This window comes from Melospiza georgiana, chromosome 5 (genome assembly GCF_028018845.1).
Source record: "Melospiza georgiana isolate bMelGeo1 chromosome 5, bMelGeo1.pri, whole genome shotgun sequence".
Classification (NCBI taxonomy): Eukaryota; Metazoa; Chordata; class Aves; order Passeriformes; family Passerellidae; genus Melospiza; species Melospiza georgiana.
Window position 1 is genome coordinate 42,394,087 of NC_080434.1, and position 27,213 is coordinate 42,421,299.

The window sequence follows — 27,213 nt, forward strand, 5'->3', positions numbered from 1 at the left end:
AGCTGAGGAGAGATGCAGTGAGTCCAGGCTGGCATCTTAGTGACCTGTGATGTCACCTAAAGTGCCTTCTAGAAAACAAGGACCTCCCTGTGGGGCCTCTGGAACAACCAGCAGGAATAGCCCAGAACGCCTGAACTGTGAATTTACCAACCACCCCAGGCTGGGCAAAGTGTGCACGTGGCACATAGCCATGAGTAGAAAATATGGTGCTCAGGAGACTTGGGTTGTTATTAGTCTCTTTTTTCCTGTGTTTAGATTTGAGACAATATTTGAAGGTAAATTGAGAAACTTGACAGTCTAGTGTGGGTGAGGCCAGGTGAGGAGAGCATCCTCTAGGAAGGGGTTTAGGAACAGGCAGCTGGAGAGAGTCTGCCTGGAGACTTTCCATAAAAATCCACTTTCGTTGCCACAACTTTAGACTTTTATTTATAGTTTATTTCTGATGTTGAAAATTTGTTCTGTACAGCAAAGCACAGGTTTACATGTAATCCCTCCTTTTAAGCAATATTTTTAGGGGATGAAACTGCTGTTACGGATCAGTGTGGTTAAAAATGGTCTGGAACAAAGGGCTGGTGGTTGGGTACTGCTCTGGATATGTCTTTTGTAGCTGTTATTTAATCACACCTTGTAGTCCTGGTGATGCATGTTCACAAAACACTGCTTTTAGGGCACTTGGGCAAACAATTTCCTTTCTGGATTTTTCCCTCAACAACAGACGCTTCTTAAATGTTTTCATTCCTGGAGGCTCACAGCTGACAGTTTATAAAATAGCAGAAGCTTATTAAAATGACTAAGTACAGCCCTTTTTCATGGTTTCAGTAACAAATCCCAGATTGTATAACCTGTGTGGACCCTCAATGACACACCCACAGTGCATGAATTGGGCTCTCATTCCTCATGTCCTGCCTCCACATGTCACCCGTAGCAAAGTGTGTGTCCCAGGAAAAGAAAGTAAACAGATACTGAAATAGCCAGGGTTATCAACATTCAATCCTTGTAGCCTCTCTCCAAGTTCTCACTGATGGTGGAGTGAATCTGGTGATGGTGGTGCTGAATTTGTGACTGCATTTGGTAGGGTGGAGGTACAGGAGCCATATTCAGCAATGGCTTTTTGGTCGTCCATGTTTATCCAGTGTTGGATGTACTTGGATCTGCAATTTAACCTGCAGGGCACATGGTCTGATGTGTGCAAAGGGGCAGTAGGCAGGACTGGAGAGAAAATACTGTGCCAGGTCATTGAGGAAAAAGAGTTGCTCTGCTCTTTCCTGTTCTTAGTTTTCTCTCAGGGTCATGCTGCAACTCTGAACATTTTGCTCCCATCCAGGCTTTGAAAGAGTCATGGAAAGAAAAGTCACTTGGTTCCATCTCTGGCCCCTGTGTTTCAAGAAGCAGGAGCTTCTTGAAATGATGGAAAAAATGCAGCACTATTGTTCCCCTTAAACCAATCTTTGCTTTCACTTCTATTTTAATAGATACTTAGTTTTCATTGAGTGCTTCTGCTGCTTGGCTGAGAACGTCAGTAAATTACAGCCATGCAACACTAAATTAGCTTCCCTACCTCATAAAAATCCCTTTGTCATTGCCTTTCTTGGTTTATGCGTAACCAAAGGTGTAAAACTACTTCTTCTTTTCCTTTGAGAGATTTTACCATAGTTTGGGGTTTTTTTCCTTTGTGCAAGGATGTAGAACCAATCAAAAGCTAGTTTGATGGGAGTATTCCTAGCTTTGGTGCTTCCTAGCATTTGATCCCCAGAGTATTTCTGTTCAGAGGAAGCTGCATCAGTTTTCTGTGCTCCTCTGACTTCTCTCTGAGGAGATGATTCCTCTCCTGCATAGTTTGGGCTGAGTTTTCTGTTGCCTTGGAAGGGTGGTGATGCTGCAGCATCACTCTTGACTGTTGTGTATAGACAGCAGATAAATCAGTATTTATTTTGTGTGCCACAGTAGAAATGGTGTTGCTGACATCCACATCATGGGATCTTCATATTTTGGCATTATTTATTTGCTTTATACTTTTGGAGTATTCAGCACTTGAAGCTCTCATTTCCCCTTCTCTGAAGACGATAAGATGTCCTCACTTTTTGTTTTCCTTTCCACATTTTAGAGGAATCTATGACTGGTGGCATCCCATGACTTCTGGATTTGGGAAAACACCAGGTTTACTGCAGAACTGGCAACATCTGCTGTCTCCTGTACCATTTCTCCATGAAATAGCTCCCAGTAAAGATCTGCTGTAGCTGACACAAAGACAAAACTTGTGCTCGGTAAATATTTCTACAGAGATTTGCTGAGACCGGGGATGTGCCTGACTGCTCTGAGCATGTTCCATGCATACTTTTCCCTCTTGAATAGCTGATATTTTAAACCCACAGTTCCTTCTTTAAGGACAAAGCCTTTGGCCTGCCAGCTCTATGCGGCAGTTTGCTGTTAAAATGAATCCCAGTAGGTTTTCCAAGAAGAAAAAGGAGAGACCTATTTTTCCACGTAAAATCAAAGTTTGTTTTTTTCTCTGTGCTTTCGTATAACTCTTAAGGGTTTCCATTGAGTTTTCTTCGATTTTCTGAAAGGAGGAAAAAGAAAACCCAGAATTTGGATCAAAACCAAGCATGAGAAATTTCTGCATAAAGGAATTTTCTTATGGATGTTTATAGAGGAGAATAAAAAACTTAATTCCAGTCCAGTGCAGTGACCCAGTAAATGCTGACATTTTCTTTTCTTCTGTATAAATTCAACAGGAATTTGGTTAATTTGATGGCTCTTCCACATGCCTTTTGCTCCTTTAAGTGGTATCAATTAGTATGTTGAGAGACTTCAATCCTGTGGGCAGATGATTTCCAGTATTTTAGTAGGAGCTTGTCTAAGAGCCTTCTTAGTATTGCCCATGGTCTGGAAGAGGATATTAAACATTCCTACCTTTTCATCTGTTTCTGAATCCTCTGAACAAATAAGACTTCTCTTGGCAAAAGATTTTTTTTTAATTTAAAAATCTGGTATTAATGATTGGTCACCCAACTGGTGCTGGGTTAATAATTTAGTTGTCAAGTCCCTGTGCTGCCTGTGTTCAACACTCTTCAAGGATGGAGCCTAAAATGATACAGGAGCTCTTGCTTTAATTCTGAGATGCATGGCCAGGATGAAATATGGCCTAGAACATGGATTTTACATCACACTGATCTTCCAGAGATAGAAAGTGGGCTGTGGAATTTCTGCTTGCTCCTCTGGGAAGCACTCCAAGGGTACTGGAGCTGGAGGGTTAGTAAAAGGGGATGGTTTACCCCAAAACCATGGTGTTTTCCCAAAGCCAGACATCTCCATGGAGACTGGAGGCCCATCCATGGAGGAGGAGGAAGAGGAATACCATCTGCAAACCTCCTCTGTAGGCGCCCAGCAGCTGGATCAGCAACATCTGTTTCTCCAAGATGTGCACAGTGCTGCAACATTATTTTTTTCCAGCATTCCTCCAATGTGTGGTGTTTTTTCATATGCCGAGTATGTCGAGACCATGAATACTTTAGCATGCAGAAGATGTGGAAGGAGGGAAGTTATGTCCATTTGCATGTTTTTTCCCTTCCCTGCCACAGGGACCTGCTGGACTGGGTGAGTACGGTGGGACTTGGGACAAGGGCCTGGGGTGACAGGACACGGGGGATGGCCTCCAGCTGACAGAGGCCAGGCTGGATGGGGTATTGGGAAGGAATCCTTCCTGTGAGGATGGTGAGGCACTGGCATAAACTGAAGAGTGGCATCATGGGCAAACTCAACAAGTTGAGAAGTTTCTAGAGGATTTTTGGAAAGGAACCCAGAGAGTCAGTTGATTCTTGCCAAAATGTGGAACCTGTGCAGCATGGGAAATAATATCCACCCAAGGAACTGAAGGGGTAACCCTGGAGCTACAAAAACTTAGAATCAGTGTCCACCCACTGTGGCTTAGTTCTGGGGGAGGCTGGCAGGGGGAAATGTGCTGCAGGCAAAGCATACTTCTTTGCTTTTATTTTTCTTCCAATAAATCAAGCAGTGTTGGGTGCAACTCCAAAAGCTTTTTGCCTTTGGGTGGAAAGTGGAGCAGCAGGTAGGTGTGACGCAGGTTTTGCACAGTCACCCAACTGAACCCACCTTAAGCCAACAGAGAGGTGAAAGGTAGCAGTGTTTTGGGACTGAATCGCTGTTTTCAGACCAGGCAGCACCTCTTTCATAAAAGCATGTCTCTGTCCACTCCTGAAGAAGTTGAGACTGGAGGGCTGTCTCCAGAAGCTGCCCCCTCCCCTTGCAGGTCCCAGGTGTTTGTCTTGGCAGGAGGCAGTGTCTGCTGGGCCGGGGCTGGGATATTAAACTGCGGGAACACAGAGCTCTTGGTGCCTTTCAATAGGGCTTCTATTCAGGTAGGGGCAGGATAGAGCTGTCGGGCACCTGTGATTGTCCAGCAGGAAAAAAAGGAGGGATGAGGAGTGGGGGGAGAACCCTGGCAATGTTTTCCAGTTCCATCAATAGAATGGTGAGAAGAAAGTGTTTTCTGGGTTGGTTTGACTGCTGAGTCCTTTGCTGCAGTCCAAGCATTGGTGGATGGAGAAATCAAGGATGATATACTGGCTGAAACAGTGTGGGATGGCACAAGGAACCTCCTGAACTGAACTTCCCACAGGTGGAGAGCCTTGTAAGAAATTTTACTGCAAGCTGATTGATCCATGTGTGGCCCACAGTGAGAATTTATCCAGGTATCCTGATTCTGATACTTGGGATAGTTCTCACTTTCCATATATATTCCAGATACGTATTTCTGCGCTTGATTTTTAAGGTATATGGACTGATTGATTCATTTGGTTTCCATAGAATGGAAATTGAATTTCAGTTGCCTTAAGCTGAAGGATGAAAGGTTTGGATTGGGTATTAGGAAGAAAATTTTCCCTGTGAGGGTGTGAGGCCCCGGCACAGGCTGTCCACAGAAGCTGTGGCTGCCCCTCGATACCTGGAAGTGTTTGAGGTCAGGTTGGATGGGGCTTGGAGCCACTCGGTCTAGTGGAAAGTGTCCCTGCCCATGGCAGGGGGTAGAACAAGTTGGTCTTTAAGGTCCCTGCTAACCGAAACCAGTCCATAATTCCATGATTCTGTGTGGGAGAGAAGGGGAGTCCATTTTGGATGCTTGGAGGAGATGAAGGTGGAAGCTGAAACCAGACCATGACAGACTTCCTCTTTATTGGATAGACCAAACCTCTGTTGGTCTTCATGAGAGTGAAGGATACTCAGCCTCTCTTGGTCAAATAAAGGCTTCTGATGCCCTTGTTTTGAAGAATGGAAGGGGGAAGATAAAACATTTGGAGAAATCTCGAGGCTTTGAAGTTCTTGATGTACAGATCCTGTCTGTGTCCCTGTGTTGGTGCAGGTGTGGGACTTGATCTTGTTCTTTGAAGCAAGCAGGTTCATCCTCATGAGCACAGTCTCTCCTATAAAACAGGACACAGGTAGTTCTCCCTTTTCCCACTGAATTTTTTAGTGTCCTTGGATTGGACAGTAACTGCCTGGCTCTTTGACACAAGCCTGCTTCACTCTGCTGAGACCTGTGATCTTCTCATGCTTCCCTTTGAGGCAGAGTCCAACAGCACAGGCCATATTTGCACCTGTGCATGACTGAGGGGGTCAAAGTTGGAACCACCTTCTGGAGGGGAAGGGGATTTTGGCATCTTTAGATCCCTGTGTTCATTCCTGATATTTTTCTTGCTTGTTTCTTACTAAGGATGACTATTTCATGTAGCCTTCTGCTGCTGAGCAAGCTCCAACCTGCTTATTAATCTTCTTCCACTTATTGACAGCCTGCTGTGTTTGGAGATGAATGTAGAGCTTTGAACATAATGTTAAGTTTCAATTTTTTAAGCTTATATCTCCCCTTGGAGATATAAGCCTAAAAAATTGAAACTTAACATGACATTAAGTTTCATTTCAGCTCTTCCCAGTGAAGACCCAGCACGTGGTGTTTTCAGATTGCTGTGTATGACAGAGGGATGTGCAGATCCTGGGACAGAGAGAGAATGTCTGTAATACAAATGAAGGTTCTCATGTGGAGAGATGCAGGGAAGCTCTGTGCATCTTGAATTCCCGTATTGTGTTGCTGGTTTGCTTAAAGCAGCTTTACAGATCTGTTCTCCCACTGAGAGAACTAAACCAGAGGTGGTTTAGGAGAAATAGCTGCTAATTAACGCCTCAGTTCCCCAGGGTGTCACATCAGTGTTTGAAAAACTCTTTCTTTGCTGTACAAAGGCATTAAGGACAGTTTGAAAACATAATTTATAACATTTTCTTCTTTCTGAGAGATTTTGTGTTTTGCAAAGTGTTCCCAATGCAGATACCAGCAGAGTTTGGCATGGAGACTGGGAGCAGAAGGTGAGAGCATCCTCTGGCCTCGTGGTGTTGACCATGGGATGGCAGGATGGGTTTAACAACCCAAAGCCTTTCCTACTCTCTGGTGATCAGTTTTAGAAGCCCTTGATAATGGATCAGTGTGACTGGTGAGCAAACTTCCTGACATTTTGAGGGTGGCCTTTCCAAAGCTCGCCCGGCAATTCACTGCCTCACCCACACTGCAAACCGCTAGGAAAGGGGGCATTTGACTTCCTAAAATACTTTTGGAAATCCCACCCATAATGTTTAATACTGAAGGTAAATGTGGCCATTAATGGACACTTCACAGCTCCCCGTTGTACTCTCTGAATGAAGGGCTCTTTCCTCTTTCCCTACAAACACCCCATGCATATTTATAGGGACTCATGTTCCCCCTTAAATACTGTTGATTTTGGCTCAGGAAGTGATTCCTTAGTTTAACCTGCCCTTTTAGGTTATTTTCTCAAGGCTTTATATTTTTTCTTATTCCCTTATGCTTGTCTGCATCTTTTACATTTTGGAAGGAAAAAAAAAAAGCCTTTTCCAGATTTTGCTTCTTCCATGGACTGTCCAGTAAAGGATATAAGTTTGGTGTCTCTGGGAAGCCCTCCTAGGTGTGCTGCCTGGGCCAGACTGGGTTTGGCCTTGCTCCCATGTACCTTTTATTATGATCTCCAGCAGCACTTGCTTTTGCATCTCTCTCACTCCACAGAATTCCCTCTGTTCACTCTGCACCATTTGTTCTGGATTGAGGGAGATAGGAAGAACTGCAGGGATGAAAGGAATTAATGCTCAGAAGTCATTTAGACAGCTGCAGATACTGGGGAGCCAAGTAGATGCAGATGGGGTGCAGATGGGACCTAGGGCAGGTTTCTTCTTGATTCTCCCCTGGGAGAAGCGAGTTTGTAGGAAAGCCAAGGGGTCAGTCTAATTCCCTGAGCCTCAGGGCTGAGGTGATGCTGGGAACAGACAGGTTTATTCCAGCCACTCTGCCCCAAAGGCTGCTTTTGGATTTTGGTGGTCCTGTTGTCTTCCCTCTCTCACAGGATCATGAAGACAGCTCTGGAGAACTCCACAGTAGCGCAGATTCCAACCTGCCTCCTTCAGTGGATGGAAATTTTGAATGTCATTAATTTGGAAGAAAAAAGTAGTAAAATTAATAGCATTCCAAGATTGGAGACTGCTTTCCTGGATTGCTCCATCAATGTGCTTTTGTGGGAAAAAAAATAAATTTCCACTACATACTTTTTTCTTGAAAATCCACCACAGCCTTTTCTCCAAGGGAGCCTTGAAAAATACGTGCTCCGAGCACCTCCCTGGCCATCTCTCTGGCTGGGGGGAAGGAAGCACTGGGCTGGCACTGCAGTTTACAGGGAGGATTCACTTGGAAATGCACAGCCTGCTTCTGCCCCTTCGTCTCCATTCATTTGGATAGCTTCAAGTTCTTTTTGTTGGTGAATATTTTTTTTTTGGAAGGGAAAGAAATGTATGGGTTACAGTGGTATTGCAAGCATTTTATGCTTTGTACCTCTTGGTGCTTGTTTTAGAGCCTGGGTCTTCAGGCTCTGAAATGGCATATAGACATGTTTTCTCTCTTCCTTACCAGGCTGGAATGATCAGAACTGATGAGGATGAGTACTTCATTGAGCCTTTGGAGAGAGGAAAGCAGATGGAGGAGGAGAAGGGAAGAATCCACATGGTGTACAGGCGCTCGGCGGTAGCGCAGCATCCCCCCGACGCACTCCCCGATGTGCACACAGGAGGTACAGTACCCCATGGGGCTGCTTGCAGGGCTATTCCAGGTGACTCCAGCCTATGGAAGCTTTTGGAGGAGGCTATACAGCTCCTGTTCAAAGTTTGGGTCCTGTTTCTTTCTGAGTAATACAAAATTGTGCCAATTTTATTGTTTTCCTCCTTCTGCTGGTTGCTGTGAAAGTGCTCTGAAGGCAGTTGTGTTGATTGGATATATTTTGTCACATCCAAGAATTCCCCTCTGCCTTGAAGATGATGTCCATCTGAGAATAGTTACTGTGTCTGAGAATAATTATCATTGTGTAGTTTAATTCATTTGCTTGTGTGTCTTTTTAATGTTACACAAATCCTCATAAGCCAAGGCATTGCATATTGAAGGTTGAGGGTTTTGAGGCTCTGGGCTCAGGGTGAAAGACCAGCTCTGCACCCATCAGTGCTCTGGCTTTATTTGAGTATCATTCAGCTTCTCACATTCTCACTGTGTTTATGTTGTGTTCACATGTTGTTGAAACTGCAAAGGGTTTGGGAAATAAAAGAAGTATTTACAATGCACAGAGCTAGAGGTGCTTGGCTTTTGGTACCTCAGCAAGGCCATTCCAGTTTAGCTCATGAATCTGTGGGGAGGTTTAGCCTGGAGAAGAAGAGGTTCAGGGAGGCCTTCTGAGAAAGGAGGTCAAAACTCCCTGAATGGAGGTTGTAGCCAGGTGGGACTCAATCTCTTCTCCCAGGTAAAAAGTGACAGGTCAAGAGGATGTGGCCACACATTGCACCAGGGCAGGTTTAGATTGGATATTAGGAAATATTTCTTCATAGAAAGGCTTGTCAAGCCTTGACACAGGCTGCTGAGGGCTGTGGAGGAGTCACCATCCCTGGAAGGATTGAAAAGTCACGTAGATGTGGCACTTGGGGACATGGGTTAGTAGTAGCCTTGGCAGTGCTAGGGGAACAGCTGAAGTCGGTCTTGGAGGGCTTTTCCAACCTGCAGATTCCTGAAGGTTAAAGCAAGATGCCCAAGCCTGTGGAACCTGAGGAAATGTTTGCAGTGGTTGAGTTGTCTGGTTGGTATGAGCTGCACATGAAAATATTCCTCTTTCTTCTCTGTCCTCACTCCTCCAGCACTGTGCTTGGGCTGGAGGCAGCCATGCAGAGTACGCCCTGCTCACGCTTTGGGAGCTCAGCCAGCACACACAGGAGTCCACATTTTCAGTGACACATGACACATGACTCAACAAAACAGCCATTAAAATACAAAAGTACTAAAAATTGTTGCTGTCAATGAAGTCATCACAGAACTGGAAGCAGTGTGACAGCCTTTCTCAGCAGTGACATGGGACATGCTGTATCATGTTTTCCCTACAAGTCACTTTTCTGGGAGGGAAGCTTCCAGCTCTAGCTATGTGGAAGGAGCCTGCAGTCTGACAGGCCATCTGGTATTCCTGCAGGATTTACAGCATTTGGGGGTTGGTTGGACATTGCTCAAACAGTTGGACAGAATGAGTGTAGGAGTTGGAAGTCAAAAAGCTGCCATCCTGAGGGCAAGGCTTGAGCAGTGATCACAGGGCTGAGGAGTATGGATGGGTTCCTACCTGGTGCTCTCATGGAAGTCAGCACACCTACCCACTTCTCTTTCCCTGTTTCTTTTAGGGCTGTCCCTTTGATGAAGCTCCCCTGAGCTGTCTTAAGTGGGAACCAGAAATGTGGGGCGTTCTGGGGAAGATGTTGGGATGCCTCAAGCTGCTGGATAGTGTGGGTTCAACCTTCCCACCCTGGAGCAGCACCCTGTGCTGATTTCTGTTGATGATATCCATGGCTCTGGACAGCCTCTTGAGGGAATGACAGTGGCAATTTGCATGGATTGTTTTTATAATTTGCTTTGCGTGGAGACTGATCTCTTTAGAAGCCTTACATGATACATTCAAAAAATCAGATTGGAAATCCTGCCCCATTCCTTTGGGGAATTTTTGTTTGTGTGTGTGCACAACCAGTTTAGGCCCCTTGAAGGATTCCTTCATTAGTTATTGCCTTTTTATACCTCTGTCTTTTCAGTCATTTTGATGTGAGTAGGATTGCTTGCATATAAATGGACCTGAATATTTGGGTTTTGTTTTGATACCAGACAATTGTAGATAGTTTTATATCTTCTATGCTTAGAAAATGCCTCTGCTCTCACTCAGTGGTATCAGGGAAATGTGGATAATTTTCCATATTTTGACAGACTGTTGGCAGGATTGACTATGTCATGCGTAATCTGTCTGCTGATTCAGAGGGTCTTGTTTGACTGTATTCCTTGGAATCTGATCTTCCTTCTGCTAGGTGAGGCAGTGCAGGGAAGCAGTAGATCTTGACCACCAAATACTAAAATAATTTCATTAACTCCAAATCCTCCTTAGACCCTGTGGTGTCCATTGGACAGGGTATTTGCTGGTTGGAAGTGCTGGGCTCAGGTTAGTTCCCCTGGACCAAGGAAGCTCTTCCTCTTCTGTGGGGAGGAAGGCAAGGCCTCCCATGGGAAATCCCAGCTATTGAAAAAATACTTAAATGCGGTGGTATGTGACACTGGATGTTTGTTTTTAAGCATCTGGGATGAGCACCTGGTCTGGGAATCATATCCCACAGCAGGACAGTGTCTAGAGGTCTCCCTGGGTGTGAATACACATGACAGGCTCCTGCAAGCTTTTCCATGTCAGGTTGTCCTGGGATGACATTTGTAAGCTCCACTTCCCCAGTCACTTAAGTCTTGATCCTAAAGACACTGAACATCTGCGCTTCTCGTTGGGTTGAGTACTGCAGGTAGTCAGCGTTCATTTTGTGTTACTCCCTGTAATGTTTCTTAAATCAAAGTAAGACTTGGTTTTATTTAAAAATCATTTTCCTTTGTCCTTAAGGGCAAAAAGGAGCAAAGGCCAAGTCTCCATGTTGGGGGTGAAGGGTCTGAGGGACAGAGAGCGAATGAGCTGTGCAGACAGAGCTGAAAGAAACAGAGCTGTGTATGAGGCTGTCATGTTAAAACATTATTTAAATAAATCCTTACCATTTTCTCACCAAAGCAGGTTTTTACTCAGGAATGGAAGGAAATGCTCTCAGGACAAGCCTGTGGTTGGGAGGTTTTGGAAGTATAACAATGATATTACTCTGGGTAGGATGAAAAGAAGCTGCTGTTAATAAGCTGAGAAGCATCACTGAAATGTGTGATCATTAACCTTATTACTTGAAAGCACTCAAGATGCAGCAGAAACAGGCAAAGAACTTGTAGAATTTACAATCAAATTTGCATCTAGGAGTTCTACTGAATTTGGCTCAGTAGTGTGATAAAATAAAACCCAAGCTGTGTTTCAGAAACATAAAAGCCTGATCCAAGTCCGATGGAGTCAGTGGGAACACTCAGACTGACAGCAGTGGGATGATGAGGCAGGGTTTGGATCACATGCTGCTAGAGCTGATAACTGAGTATTGAATTTATCTTTTCTCCTGTTTGTTCACTTATCATTTTTTCTGTGCACTTCTGTGTGGTAGAATGATGACACCCAGCCCTGAGCTGAATGGTTCCACAGTGTGGTAATGTACTCGGAGCTTTCCTCTTTCATCCTCCTGTTCACACCATAGTATTTCTTAAATGACAACCTATTCCCCCAGCAAGCACTTGAGATGAAAGTATTTTTGTAATTACTTCCTAACAGTGGGAAACAAGGAGTAGGAGCCTTTATCTCCCAGCTTCCTTTCAGAATTTTCATTTTCCCCAAAGAACCAAAGTGTCTGTGTGTCTGATGGGGTTGCCATGGCGCTGGCGTCGAGTGTCTTTGTCCCAGGTGGGAAACATGTAGGAGGAAGAAATGATTTAGGAATTGCTCCTGGTTGCCTGGGAATGAAACCCTGGAATAGAAGGTAGAAGGGTGGGAAGGCTATTGCCTGCTTGGGAGACCTCCCTGTGCACTTCCCCAGGCACTGTAGTGGTTCTCAGGGACACTGTTGTGCCGGAGGGTGTCTGAGCTCTTTCTCAGCAGAATTTCTCATGACCTGTGTTCTGGTGGAGGATATTTTTGATGCTGCACTGCCCACCACACAAGTTTGTGCGTCAGAACAATGGGGAAGATGGAAATTATTTCTGTGTAGACTCATTACAGCATGTTGTGTGACATCCTCTGTTCAGTATGGACATTCTTGTATAAATACAGCATCCCAGCGTGGTCTGGGTTGGAAGGGACCTTAAGGACCATCTTGCTCCACCCCCTGCCATGGGCAGGGACACCTTCCACTATCCCAGCCTGCTTCAAGGCCCATCCAACCTGGCCTTGGACACTTGCAGAGGTGGGACAACTTCTTTGGGCAGCTTCTGCCAGGGCCTCACAACCCTCAGAGGGAACAATTTCTCCCTAATATGAGGCCAAAAGTCTCTCTCCTGCTATCTGGTAGTCCCCCAAGAAAGGGCCACCAATAACTTGTATTGATGGCAATAACCTTCATTGTCTAAGGACATCCTCTTCTTTGTCCAGCACTTCTGGAGTTTTGCTTTTAATTCAGTCTTCTTCTCTTACATTGAAACTGAAGTGGATTCTTGGAAGTTCTTCACTGAATATAGTTTTGCTTAAGGAAATGGTAATCAAATGGAATAGGAAGAGCACATTATGGTGTAAAAGAAAAGGAGTGTTGGTGATGGGTAGATAGGAAGCAAGGGGAAACACAGACTTTATAGTGAGGAAAAGCTTCCTTTTTTTTTTAAGAAAGAAAAGCTTGAGCAGGAGTGGATTCGAAGGTGCTGTGAAGTGACTGGTGTGCTCTGTCTGTGTCAGGGAGGTTGTGCCTGATGATGAGAGCAGGAACATCCATCTGCTTAAGTCGTCTTCTGTTCTTGGCAATAACAAAGGAAAATGATTTTTAAATAAAACCAAGAATAAAGGCTTCATTCCAACTGCAGGCACCCAGCGCCAGAGCAGTAAAACACACAGAAAAATCTGTATGAAGGGAAAATTGAAAAAATGGAGACAGGTCAGTACATTCAGCTTGCAGCCATTCCAAGGCTTGTACCCTTTTCCAACAAAAACTCCCTGTGTCCCCAAATTGCATAGGAGGAAGAAGACTTTCAATAAGCAGTGGTGCTGACAGAGAGGAGAGGGTTTTAAATAATGTGTAAGCAGCTGGTCCTGTGCGAAGGAGCCTCTTTGGTTTATAGATGACATTCTCAAGGTAACCCGGGAGAGACATGCCAAGGTGAGGATCACCCTTGGGTGGCCCATGTAGGACTGAGGTCCCTGGCTCATCTCCACTGCTGGGTTTGATCAGAAGGGTGTACATGAGATGGTTCAAAGTGCTTTTTATGGACCAGGATATATGTACCAGGATGGCACCCTCTGAGAATATGGGAATGGGAGTCAGAGGAGCTGCCTTAGCAGGGGGAGTTTATGTGAATTAGAGGTCAGAAACTGGAGGAAATGAATCCTCCCACGGTTTGTGGGGGCTGAGGCTTGTTCATGTGTTTCACATGCACATTCTACAGATTTAGGACCAAAATGAGAGCACTGAGAGACTCTGTCACTGGGAGCAGAGAGCCTTGTTTGATTAGTCTGTGTTCTACAGCAGGCTTTTGATGGGAAAATAAGCTAAAACGTAGCGGTTTGTGTCATAACATAAAAGACTGATTTCTGTGCTGTAGGACTCTTGCTGGACTTTCTCCTCCTGAATTCTCTGCAGTTTTCGCATTTTTCCCCACTGTGAGACACCTGGTTTTTAATGGGTTTGATGCTCAGTAAATTTATAGGAAGATCCTGGAAACAGCTTAGGAATCCAAGCTGAGGGCAATTTAATTCATTTCTATCTTTGAAAATACCTGGATGAGATGAGATCTATGGTTTATGACAGAGAAGGAAAATGCATCTGGTGTGTTTTGAAGGAGCAGTTTGGATGCCATGCTCCTGCTTTGGTGGGGTCCATTTGGGGTTACTGTGGACTAATTCTTGCTGTGCCCCATGTATTGCACCAAGATGTCCCAGAGCTGGCTAGCACCCTTCCCTTTACCCCTTCCAAGCATGGTGCAGATGCTGGATGAACTGATCTGGTTTGTGGTGTGTGGGATGACACAGAGCTGGGCAGCTGGAGCTGACAGGAACACGGGTGGAATGACAGACATGAGAACAGCAGCCTCGTACTTCTGCTCCCAGGGGACTGAGTTTCCTCAGATCCATATCTGGGTTACACAAGTGCAGAAATCTTTCCAAAATGCAAGAGTAAAACACTGCAGAGTAACAGCATGACCCAGCTGTTGTTTGCTAAGAAAACAGTGTTGTTTTGGGGTTTTTTTCCAGAATACCTTGCCTAATCATTCTTTAGAGTATTCCAATAACATGGGACAGGATCAGCCAAATAATTAGGGTTCTGGAGGTTATTAAAAGTCACACAAGTCTGCAGTTAGAGTTGCAAAGGAGGGAACTGATGTCTCAGCGAAGCTGACTTCTCATGTGTGTTGCTGGAGAGAGGCTGACCTGTGGAACTCTGTGTTGGATTCCATCACATACCATGTGGTTTGGGAGGAGAACCCAGGCAGGGATGAAGAGCTCAAGTGGCTTGTAGTCCAGGAGTAGCCCAGGGAAGCATTTCATTGCTGTGTCTTCCTTTGTAGCATTATTGGCGGGGTCTTTCCTAAGCATTCCCTGGAAAAATCTGAGAACCTAGCCCCAGGAGGCATGGCCTTGTGTCTCCTTTGGCATTTTACCTCTCCACCCAGGTAACAAGCAGGCTGCTGCCTCCCAGCAGCCAGTGACATGCCTGCAGGGAAGAGATTTGTCCTTCCCCTTGTTCCTGGCAACAGACTGGGTCTGTCAGGTGGCTAGAAAGGGTGGGATTTTCTTTCTTCTCCCCTAGTTCTGCACAGGATGCCCAGCAGTGCACCTAGATACCTGGAGAAGGCTGGGTTCAGACACTGGCATCCTGCATGGAGGACAGGAGTGGTGGGCTGTGAGTGTGTGTGGAAGTGCACACTTGATTAGCAAGCACTCTATTTTTGTGTGAAATGACTATCCTGTAGCCATTTTTGAAATAACTATGTTCTGTAATCCTAGAGACATCAATTAATAAATCCACACCACCTGGTTAGTGCAGATTAGCATAAAAACTTCCAAATGCACAGATCCTCTTGTGCAAAATCCTGATAATGCCTAAAACAAATTTTCAACTGCAACGGGGTTAAACACAGTGTTAACTGAGCTTTTTTAGTCTCTGCTGGAAACAGTAACAGGTGATGCAAGGAGCTTTGTGCTTTCTTAATGGAGAGCTCTTCCACTTCTCCTCACTAGTAGCTCCAGAGAACATAAAGTCACCATTTCCAGGAGGAATAGTAGTTGTGCTTTTCTCTCCTTGACAATAAATCTGTTAGAGGTATTAAAGTAAGAGGTAGTAGTAGCTCTGTTAATTATTTACAGAAGTCAGATCAGTGGGGGAATAAGTGATGGGTCTGTGGTTGCCCTTGAGCATCAAAATAACCTCTGGAGCTGAAGGGTTTGGATGTGTTTCCTCCTTTTCCTTCATTTATTACAGCAGAGGTGCTGCTGTAATTATTTCCCAGTTCAGTGTATGCCCTGTTCCCTCCTGTCCAGGCTCTTCTGCACTGTGTCCAAGTGCTGTGAGTGGTATCCTGAGGCTTGAGAAGGTCCATGCAAGCACAGAGTGAAAGTTTGAGTGTCTGGGGATTTCTGCAGTGTGCAGCATGGTTCAGCTTCCCACTGCCAGAGGGCAGGGTGAGATGGGGCACTGGGAGGAAATTTCCCCTGTGAGGGTGGTAAGGCCCTGGCTCAGGTTGTCCAGAGAGGCTGAGGCTGCCCCATCCCTCGAGGTGTCCAAGGCCAGGCTGGATGGGGCTTGGAGCAACCTGGGCTAGTGGAAGATCTAACCCAGGAGAAGAGGACCCTGGGGGAAGAGAAGAAGCTGCTGAGGATGATCCTTAGGAGCTCTAAATGTAGCTTGAGCACAGTCACTGGGGATGGCTGCAGGCTGCTCTGCCAAACAGTGACGTACTTTTCACTTAGGTCTTGGTCTTGCTGACCAAGTTAGGGAGCTAATTAGGAGCCAGCTACAAATTACTGTCCTTTTCTTCTTTTGTTTCTGGATGTGGATTTTCATTTGCCTTTGACTGCCTGTGATTTGATGATGAAGATTGTTAGTGGGCTTTTTTCCTCCCCTTGCTTAGGGCAGAAGGGAAGCTCGGGCCAACCCATGGTCAAACTGAGTTCTGCTCTTCCATGTTTCCTCATGACGTGGAGCAGATATCTCAAACTCTACTTAAAAATCATTTGTTGAACGGGAAAAATGCAGCTGCTGCTTCTAGACTGAGAGCAATTTCAAGTATATCCCTTGCTTTCATTTGTTCTGTGGAAAAACCTCTTTTGAAAACTCCTGAGAAGTACCTCAGAGTGAAAGGGTAACTCATTATACTCTGTGGCTCATGGAGAAACACTAATTAATATCATCACAGATGATGTCACTAGTAACATCATGGATGTTGTTGATTTTCAGCAAAAGCCCTGTATGCCATAGATCTATGATGGCAGTAAAAATCCAGTTAATAAAATAATTTGCTACCATATTTATTTACTTTTTGAATGCTCAGTTCTACCGAATAGGCAGTGAGCATCCAGAAACTATGTAATTAATTTTTTTATCTGTTTTAAGTAGTTTGTCCTAAAGAGTCCTTGAAAATGCACTACCTTATCCCTGGGTTCTGCTCAGGTTCTTCCATAGCCAGCTCCATGTTCTTTTTATTCCTGATCACAAGTGAACTTGCAAACAGATGCATTTGAGCCTCTGCTTTAGTAGTTTAATGGTATTTTTCAATTTGCTTTTACAGGGTTGATTCTTGATTTATTTCAAGCCCCTTTTCTAAATCAGAGTTTTCCCTGCCAAGAATAAGTAACAATATAGTTTCATTACTTCGAGCACTTCAAAGCTTCCAAGTTTCTGATGCTGAGATTTACTACTAGAAGTAAAAATCAGTCTTCCGTTAGTTAACAGTGCTCTTTAAATGGGAGCACAAGGGAAGATAAATCAATTAAAAGTGTCTGTTCTTTGAGGGCTCAGGCAGCACTGTGCCATGTTGTGGGGGTTGACTAGACACTTGGTTTAATTGGAGGAAGGCTGATGAAGTTCTGACCTGCTCAGATCTGCTTCCTTTGCTCTTTGTCAAACATGCTCTTTTTTTTTTTTTTTTTTTTTTTTTGCTGGCGAGACAGAATCATCATTCATATTTATTTTTTTACATCTGAAGTTTGTCAGACTGCTTGGAAAAATGGGTCAATGAAAGCCATCTGGGCATCCCATCCACTTCCATTTGGAAACATCTGCCTCATTACTAGGAACATCTCACCAGCACTGCAGTGAACAGATGTGCTCCCTTTCCATCTCCAGACTCACTTAGAATTTCTGATAGTGAGAGAAATTCAACAGGCACTAAATCCCAAATGCCTGTTTCTTGATCAGGCCCTCTAATATCCCTTATTTGGGATGTTTGTTCCCATGTAAAAGAGAACCCTGTGGCATTTGAGGGAGGGGGCAACGGGGAAAGGCAGAAATGTCTCCTGCAGGTCATTCCCTGTCTGTGTCTGTGGGATTTAAGGCTCAGCACTTGTATGCTTGAGCCTTTGCCACGCAGGTTGACTCACAGCTGTTCATCAGATGTAAGGCTCTGTGGAAATCCAGAGTCCTCTGCCTGAAGCTGCCCTGTCTCCCTTCTTAAAGCCTTAAGAAATTAGAGTTTAAATTTCTTTAAAGGGAGAGAATTCCCTGCATGGAATTCACCATCCCTTTTCTGAACCTCACAGGTGATGGCACAGTGTGCAGGTATTCCAGCTGCCAGTATCTCCAGTGGCTCCACACTTTGCAGTCCCTCTGCAGGTTTCCAATGAGAGTGATGAGGCACTGGCACAGGTAAAAGATAGAATTGTGTCTGCAATGCCAGGGAAGCTGAGGCAGAAGCTGGAAAGCCAGGGAGAAATTGGAAAGCTGTGCTGCTGGACAGTGAGTTCCCTCAGGTGCTTTTCTGTGGAAGAGCAGAACTGGACAATCAAGAGCATCTGTGAAACCTTTTAGGTACTTGGGACATAACAAGCTGCTTTCAGCATCTTCTGTGGAGGCTTATTTGGAGTGACAATGATATTTACAACTGGAGTGGGATACTCAAAGACACTGCAGGCTATTAGCCCTACTAGAAGTGGGTAAGTTGATGCCCACAGTTTGGAAGTGGCTGTTCCACAGTGGCAGAGCTGCTATCCAAATCAAACTTCCCGAGTCCCTTGCTAATGGCTCGGGTGTTATTTGTTTTTTCAGGATTTTCAGGGCAGCAGTGTGGTGATCTTTGTGCTCAGCTGGGCTTTTAAAGCTGCTTGTCCCGACCCAAGACTTTGTGCAGATCAGCCTGGGATTTTGGGACATCCCCTTCTTCTGTGGATGTGGTATCTGGGTAGAATGGTCGTGTACATATTTTCACTGTTATCTTGGACACTCTCATGGTCCATGGACTGTTGGGAAATAGCTTGGGCTTGGAGACATTTGTTGCTCTTGGAATGCTGACTTACAGTGCATTCATGGAAAAAAAAGCAGGAGCCCGAGTTCAACAGCATTCAGTGACAGTTTATAGTTGGAGCTTTTCCTTTATATTTATGCCAGTGGAATTTTGAGAAATGGCTGAAATTCCATGTGGCGAGAAAGAGAGGCTTATTATCTGTGACTAACGCTTGGATACACTTTTTAAAATTGGTATTATTTGCTGTTGTGCCACTTCTACTCTTCTGCTACATTGGTTCATTCTGTTGTCTCCCAGTTTTGAACAACCTTTCTCTCACCTTGGGCTGCAACTCTCACATCATTCCCCCTGCCTTCCTCCTTTGGGAGTTCAGCCCCTGCAGCCACATGGTCAGCCTGAGATCCAGAGCTGGGCTAAGCTCACCTTTGTGTTCATTAGGGGTTGAATCCAAGATGAGGGCTCTGCATTTTTGCATGACAGGATTGAAAATAGGACTCTTTCTCACTGCATTTTCTGCAACACAATATTTGACTAAGCATTTCTTCTTTGTAGTTCTAAGACATTAAATTTATTACTTAGCTGAAGAGATCCTTTTATGTGTCTAAACTGAACACTTGGGTTGTTTTCCCTCCTTTTGCAGAGGAGAACTGTGTCCTGTTTGTCATATTTCTAGTCAGACCCACTGTATATTCAATGGAAAATTCTTCCTAAATCTTCTCCCCTCTCAGGTTCTTCTCCTTTTTATTATTGTGCTTTTCCTCACTGTCTCTGTTAGCTTTCTACCAGACTGGAGGGCTCATTAAAGCAACACTGTGCAGGAAATGGAGAGAGGTGCAAGAATGGAGCCCTGCTCGCCAGAGAGGGAAAGTTGGCAGCTCTCCTCTGACAGGAAAATTCCTTGGATTTGAGGAGCAGCTTCATTGAGAGAGTGCTACTGAAGGGACATGAAACCCTTGGTCCAGTGTCATTCCACAAATAAATAGCATTTGGATACACACACATTGTGATGAGGTTCCAGCAGTAACCTTCCAATTTATTTGAATTCATTTGTACGTGGGAGTTGGAAATTTATGTTTTGCCTGAGTGTTCTTGAGTGTCAGGAGGGAGAAGGTGGGCTCTGGATAGAAAGAAGTACTAATTCCCTGTGGAAGATGTTTCCAGCAGACCTCACCTCCCATGGCAGACTGCAGGGATGAACCTTGCTGAAAAACTCCTTCTCCTTAGTCACAGCTTTTTCAAGAGAAGTAGTCCGTGAAAGAATGATCTTTCAGGTCAGAACAGGAGAATTTATGATTCTAACTCTGTGCTATTTTGGACGGGATAGGGATGGGGAAAAGGAGAGGGGAATGATCAAAATATCCTGTGTGGAAACAGTGCGAGTTAGATTCATAACACATCTGTGTGAGGTGCAGCCGAGGCTGGCACGCTCGGAGGAATTTGGTGAGGTGGAAAGGAAAAAAAGTGCTTCGTTGTGTAAGAGCCTATATGAAAAAAGGAAAGTATAAAGGGGGGTGGATCCATAATGAAAAAAATCTGTGTTGGTTTCTGAGGGCCGGCATTTGGGCCTTGCAGAAAACTCTTTCCCCCAAAGAATGACCGCAGGAAAGTGGAGATGGGACCCTCTTGTTTGCAGACCAGTTCTGTGGTGTGGCAGTGAAAATCAACCCTCCCAAGCTGTCTCTTTGCTAGGTTTTTTCCCTAAAAATAGTGAGATGTCAGTATGTCTAATGTCAGGCTGTGTGGTTTTTGTAAGTGTATCACACTTACTCCATGTAATTATAGACAGAGCTGTGGGTAGATGAGGTTCTGCTCCGTAAGGAATTGTGAGAATTGAGAGCTGGCTTTTACTTCAGGGCTATTCTCTCCCTGTCAGCCCTTCCAGTTTTAAAATCCTCCCTTCTAGAAAATGCTTGCCTGGGAGACAGCAGAGGCTTTGACTGCCTTTCTGTGATTTCACATAATCTGCCTGTGTGTCACTGAATATTATTTTTCAACAAAGAATGAGAATTTATTGACCCAGCACAGCTAGCTGGAATATGTTTATGATGTATGTTTTTATTCCTCCAAAAAAAAAAATTACTCCTGAATCATTAATTCAGTCAGGTCTTGTGTGCAAGTTAATTAAAAAATTAAGGATTTCAGCTGGAGATAGGGTTAATGGGCAAATTAAACTCTGCAAAACTTCAGGTTTATATACCTTACTAGCTAAATCTTGTAATCCAATGAGTATATCCAAATGCAGTGTATGTGTATCATAGGATGGTAGAATCCTGGGGTGTTTGGGGTGGGAAGGGGACCCCTGATGTGTGCAGACATGGCTCTGCTGCTGCCTGGCAGTCGGCTGCAGCTGTGGAGGAGCCCTGCCTTGGATGTGGCCAGTGTCACTGCAGGTGCACTGGACTCCCAAACCCAGCTGCTTGACTTTGTCCTCTCAGAAGGTCAGGATCCGCTTAGAGCCAAGTGGGCAATTAAGGACAATTATGGTTTCAGCTCCATGAAGGGAGTAGCGGGACAGGAAGGCCCTGGGAGGAAGCGCCCCATTGTCACAGGCCCTGGGAGGAAGTGCCCCATTGTCACATTGTAAAAATCCCCTTGGATTTTTACAATGTGTTTTCACTGCTGGTCATCACTGCAATGGAAAAGCTTAGCGGACTCAGCTGCTCGTGGCTCTGCTCTCCAGCTGGACAGCAGTTCTGCCCTTCAGACAGGCTCTTTGGCTTCTCCACAGGCAGGAGAGAGCAAACCTGTTGCTGGTGGGAGAGCTTTCCCCTTGGCGTGGATCAGAGCAGCAGGCCTCCGATGCAGGGATTTTGCATCCTTTGTGGGGCTGCAGCAGTGCCACATTTAGGGTATTTAGGTGAAGTATCACATTGTGCATTGCCCAAGTCCTTCCTCAGCAGCTGTCAAGCTCCATCCCTCATTCCCAGGGGCTCGGGAGGATGGTGTGTGTGTGTGCTGTGTGAGCAAGGCCTGCTCCCTGCTCAGAATAATCCCCTGCTCAGGAAGCCGGGCTGTGTCCCGGTGTCCCGCTGCTGTGTCTGGACAGTGTCCAGGCTTTGCTGACTCCCAGAGGCTTAGGGCAGATCAAGGGGTGATCAGAGGGTAATTGCTGTGGGCAGTGGGCTGCTTGCTGAGCCCTTGCCAAGGGCTGTGGCTGGGCCTGCAGAGGATCACCAGCCAGGCTGTGTCCTCTTGCACGGTTCCTGTGGCAGCAAAAGGTCCCACGTGTTTAGGAACACATTCCTTACACAGCTTTTAAAAACAAGCAGCTGCCTGTAAACACAGCTCTGCCTTTATCCCAAAGAAATGAGCAACCCAAGGAGCAGTTAGTGCCCTCACTGTGGAAACTGCTCCCATTTGGCCCAGTCTTTGCCACTGAATATTCACTTAGTGTCTTTTCCCTGGAAGCTGTGGCTGCCCCATCCCTGGAAGTGTCCAAGCCAGGATGGATGGGGCTTGGACAGCCTTTTCTAGTAGATGTTCCTGCCTGTGGCCAGGAGGCAGAAGGAGATAGGCTTCAAGCTCCCATCCAAGCCAAACCATTCCATGGGTCTGTGAAATAGGAAGCTTGGCTCCTGCTGTGCTTTCAGCCAGCTGGCAGAAGCTGGGTCAGATGCCAAGGAGTAAGGAGTGAGAGATAATGACTTCGTTCATGATCACTGGGGGGACTGCATCTCTGCCAAAGCAACTTCCTCCAGCACTGGAAGCTCACAGTAGTGCTCTGGTGCTGAAAATACCTGCTTAAAGAGTTTAGACCCTGGAATGCCTGTGAAGCCTGTTGGGATCTCAGGGGAGCTGCCCAAAAAGGCAGACAGCTCAGGCCATCCGGCATTTGTTCTGAGTAAGTTCTGAATTAGCAGATAAATTATGAATGCAACCTGTGCTTTCAGAATGTAGTGGATACCCCCCTTTCTGGATTGCTCTGTCCTTTTACAGTGCATTATTCCAGTTAGGAATCCAAGGATGCTTTAAGAGCACTCCTTTGTGAAGTAAAAATGATTTTTGGGTTGATGTAATGGTACTTGAAGGCATGAGTGCTTTTAAGGTTGCTAATGCAGAGCTCTCTTGTGTTCCTGGGTGAGTATCTGACTGGAAAGTCATGGATTCAATGCTCTTCAGAGCTGGAAACTTTGGGAGTAAAGCCTGGCCACTCTGAGCTGTAAAATCAAGCCCTCCCATACCCGAACTGGGTTTGGTTCTAGCAGCCCAGGTACCACAGGTGTGCTCCTCAGCAGTGGGCAGGCTGCTCATTGTTGCTGACTTACTTTTTCTCATTTGCAAACCAAATTTCAGAGCCTCTACAGATGCTTTTTCCATACTTTTGGACATTGATACAGATGATGATTTTGCAAACTGGGACTTCTTTTTATTTTTCACCTTTTATTGCAGCTGTGTTTGAAGGCCACCATTGATATTGAATCAAAGAACTTGATGTGGTGTAAAGTGAAAAAGGGATAGCTTTGCTTGGTTTATTCTGTCCAGTATGTGACCTGCAGGCCTCTCCATGTCATCTGTTTCTGTGTAAGCACCAGCAGAAGGTGTCGCTCAGGTCTCCTAAAATGCCAGACCCAAATGCTCAAGTCTTCCTCAAATGTCCAAAAAACTCCTGGCCTTTACCCAACAGAATGTTCTCCTGGGATTAAAGAGAAAAATTCATTTTACTCTTATTAAAGTCTCTGAGCTACATCTGTAAGTTGCTAAAGTGAAGGAAGAGTGACACCATGTAATAATGTCTTGGTAAAAGACCTGGGATTGTCAAGAGACTGTTTTTAATACATTTTCATACTTCAAAATTCAGGGTCAAAGCCAGACTCCAGCTCTACCCATAATTAAGTTTTTTAAATAATGGCATGTAAATATATATTTTAACCTGTTCTTAAAAAAATTCCACAAACAAAACTAACCACAAAATCACCTGTACCTCCAAAATAAAATTATGGTGCAATTCTTGCTATATATATGTAGAGAGAGACAATTAATTAAAGAAATGAGGAATGGGGGAATGTCTTGCTCCTGGGAAAGCAGGAATTCCAGGAGACATGGTTAGTAGTTCCAGGGTAACTACCTGTTGGCTGAGTTGGCTGTTAGGGCTAAAGCCCAGCTAAAAATAAGGTGCAGAGCAGATGAGGCAGGGCAAGGCCGGGCAAGTCCCGAGGCCGAGTTAAGCCAGCCTGGGGCTGTGATCTGCTATTAGTGGTGGCCAGGCAAGGGGCTGTGCAGGGAGCAGCCTCTGTGGCTTCTCTTCTGCTTGTCCTGTGCCCTCCCTCAGCTTTGGATTATTAGAGGGCAATATCTTTATTCCAGACAAGTTCAGTTTGATCCTGAGCTTTACTCCTCTTCTTTTGATTGTATGTTTGAGCCTCACAGCAACAGTTCCACCCCTACTAAATTTCCATGGATCCAAAAGCACTTTCATCACAAATCAGGTGAGTGCAGAGCTGTTGCAGGCTGTCCAGGGAGTGTGTCAGGCGTGTCCTCCAGCACTGAGAACTCTGGAACAGGCTGGCATTCCTCTTTGCTGTTTGTTTCTGGTCATGGGATGGAAAAAGAACAGTTAATAGTTGACCTAAATTCAGGCCTGGTTAATTATAGTTTCCTTCAGTTCTGGCTTTGTTCTGTGTGTGTTTGCTGCCAGGTAAGGATAACCTTGCAGTCCTAGAAAGCTTCATGCCAGGGAGGGAAGTGATGACAAGAAAATTACAGGGTAAAATTCCAGCCTTTTCTATTGGAAAAATTTATCCTGAGTTGGCTCTAAGCGTAGTTCAAATACACAGAGGATTATGCATTTCTACGTGGCTCCCTCAGTGTGGGGCTGGCATCGAGCCCTGGTGCAAATGAGGGCTAGGAGCTGTTTTTGCTGATGGTGTGTGGAAGGGAAGAGCCTTCCTGTGATGTCAGCACAAGGAATAGAGTGCAGGAAATCTTCCATCCTTCCCAGAATCACCCTGCAGCTGGAGCTGCTCAGGTACCAGAGAAGCACATATGTCATGGAGGCAGTCGAGACTCCAGGATGTTTCCTTTGCTCTTTTAAGTGTCAGAACAGAGTGAGATGGGGTCTGTGTTTGTGGCCCATGGAGTTCATGCCTTTCGTGACTAATCCTGCAGCCCGGGGATTCAGACCTTCCTTTAATCCCTGTTTGTTTGTCATTCTGCCAGTCACTGTCACTGCAGAGGTCCCACTGGAGGGGAACATAAACAGAGGTAATTCTCCAAGCTTAGTCATCTCAGGAGGTCTGTGTGTGAAGTCACAAGAACTTCTTCTATCCTTTTCCTTCATTCCTTAGTGTGATGAAACTGTTGTGAAAGTGGACCTGTGGCTGAACCTGGTTGCTGGCATTTTTATTTCCATTAGTAAATTCTTCAGTGTCTTTGTCTTCTGCTAACACCTCCTCTGACACCAAGACACCTTTATGAGAGGTGACACCAGCACCAAGCCTTCTCTGCCACATGCCAAGGCTCACAGGTGCAGCAGCTCTTCCATCCTCATGTGATGGACCACATCGGGGTGGTGGGTGAACAGTGGGACTCGATGGTCAGAAGGGTTTTTTGTAACCTGACTGACCTGCAGGCTGTTCTGAGCTTTTCTGGTTTGTTTTTTTGCAAATGTTTAAGTGCTTTCTCCCACCTGCCCTGAGGGAAATGTTGAATCAAGTGTTCTCTTTTGTGTAACTGCACTGTGTTTCTGCAGCAGCAGAGCTGGCTGGCTTTGTGTTATCAAAAGTTCATAGATAATATTTATTTATTGTGAAATATCCCAGAGAGACACTCTGCAGGGGCTTCTGGAAGCACTTCATGGATATAGCCTTGGACATACAGGGAAACATCAAGTAAAGCTGTGTATTTTTACGGCCAGCTGGCTCAGTTGGGGTTGCTGCAGAGACAACTCGTCCCTCAGCCCCCAAAAACAAACAAGCAGAAGTTTTGGCAGCAGTTAAGCAAACAACAAACTCTCCTACAGAGACAGTGACAGCATTAAGGTTCCAAATCGTGGAGTCAGGACTGCAGGTCCCAGTGTCAGTGCTCCACATGGGAAGGAGGTTTGGGACAGGGACTTTAGGACAGGACACATTCTTTTCATGCCACAAAGCTGTTGTGGTGGTGGTCGAAAGTCATTTGACACTTCTGGAGGAAAAGGCAATTTCAGGCAATTCTTCAAGAAAAGATAAGGGGGAATGTGTAACTTGCCAGGGTTTTGTTTTTAAGGACCTAATAAATCAGAGCACACAAGTTGCAGCCCATCCCTAATGAGAACATCCTGTCATCGTGTCTTCACCCTGCCGACCTGGGTGCTTTCTCTTGCTGACCCCTCCCAGTCAGGCAGTACCAGCAGCACCACAGCAATGTTGCATGTGCACACTTTGTGTGGAAGTCACTGGGAGTTATGTTGGAACTGCCTGTGTTTGAACAAAATGATTCTTTTTCTCTTCACTGCTTTTTCAAAAGGCACGCTTCAAAATAAGGCTCAGGAGGCAGTGACGGCATGGACTGGCCTAGTTTCCTTACTTTGGGAATAGCAGAACAGAATTTTTTAGTAGCTGCAGAACATGTCTGTCCCTGGGGACATTTTGTACATTAAAACGCTCTTTGGAAAGGGACTTAGATTGATCTCAGTGGGTTCCTCACTGATTTCTCATTAGTTTCGTTTTTAATTGGTGAAAGTGTGGATCTTCCCTAGGTACTTTTCCTTGCTTTATTCAGAAAAAGGCTAAATTAGGCAATGGAGCTAGTGAACATGATGGATGGATGGATGGATGGATGGATGGATGGATGGATGGATGGATGGATGGATGGATGGATGGATGTAAAGTGTATATACTTACATATTTAAGGAATGGTTCTCTCACTAGCACAGAGTTCAGCCCATGTATTTTACAATATAAAATAAGATGATAAGAATCTCCCATGTGAGTGATGCTGAGGGTTCTCTTTAAGTGCACAGAAGGGTTGGTTTAGGAGGGTTTAGCAGGGTTGGTTGATAACAGTGTTGATGAAATGGGATTTGGGCAGATCACAGCTTTATTCAATAGCAGGGAAAGAGCTGTGGTTCCATTATTTTAAAATCACACTCCAGGACAAACACGTGCTGTAACCCAGAATAGCCATTTCTCATGGCACAGGAGCATGGCCTGCTCTGCTCCTACAGGTAAGTGGTGCAGGTGACTAGCAAATTAAAAAGGAAGAAGTAACAAACCAGCTAATTCCAGAATGAGATTAGGATGGATTAGTCTGTCTAGCTCAAATCCCCAAACAGCCAGACTGGATCTGTGTGTTTCTTCACTGTTGCCCCATGTGTTATCTTTCTCCCAAGTAACAAGTGATCAGACAAGAGGAGATGCCTCAAGATGTGCCAGGAAAGGTTTAGGTTGGACATGAGGGAAAATTTCTTGCAGAAAGGGTTGTCTGGCCCTGACACAGGCTGCCCAGGGCAGCAATGGGTTTTCCATCCCTAGAGGGAATTAAAAGCTGTGTAGATGTGACACTTGGGGACATGGTTCAGTGGTGGCTTTGGCAGTGCTGGGGGAGCAGTTGGGCCCTATGGACTTGGATCCCACATGTTCTGTTAAGTGGGCAGTACCTGTAAGCTGGGATTG

At 45.2% G+C, this 27,213-nt stretch overlaps 1 protein-coding gene across 1 annotated transcript in view; it reads left to right on the forward strand.

The window, feature by feature from the left end:
• The window catches only part of ADAMTS3 (ADAM metallopeptidase with thrombospondin type 1 motif 3), a 55,121-nt gene that overhangs the window by 11,532 nt on the left and 16,376 nt on the right, over positions 1-27,213 (forward strand). Inside the window, exon 4 of the mRNA XM_058024132.1 lies at positions 7,976-8,132. Within this exon, the coding sequence (XP_057880115.1) occupies positions 7,976-8,132 (157 nt within the window). The remainder of the gene's footprint in view (positions 1-7,975; positions 8,133-27,213) is intronic.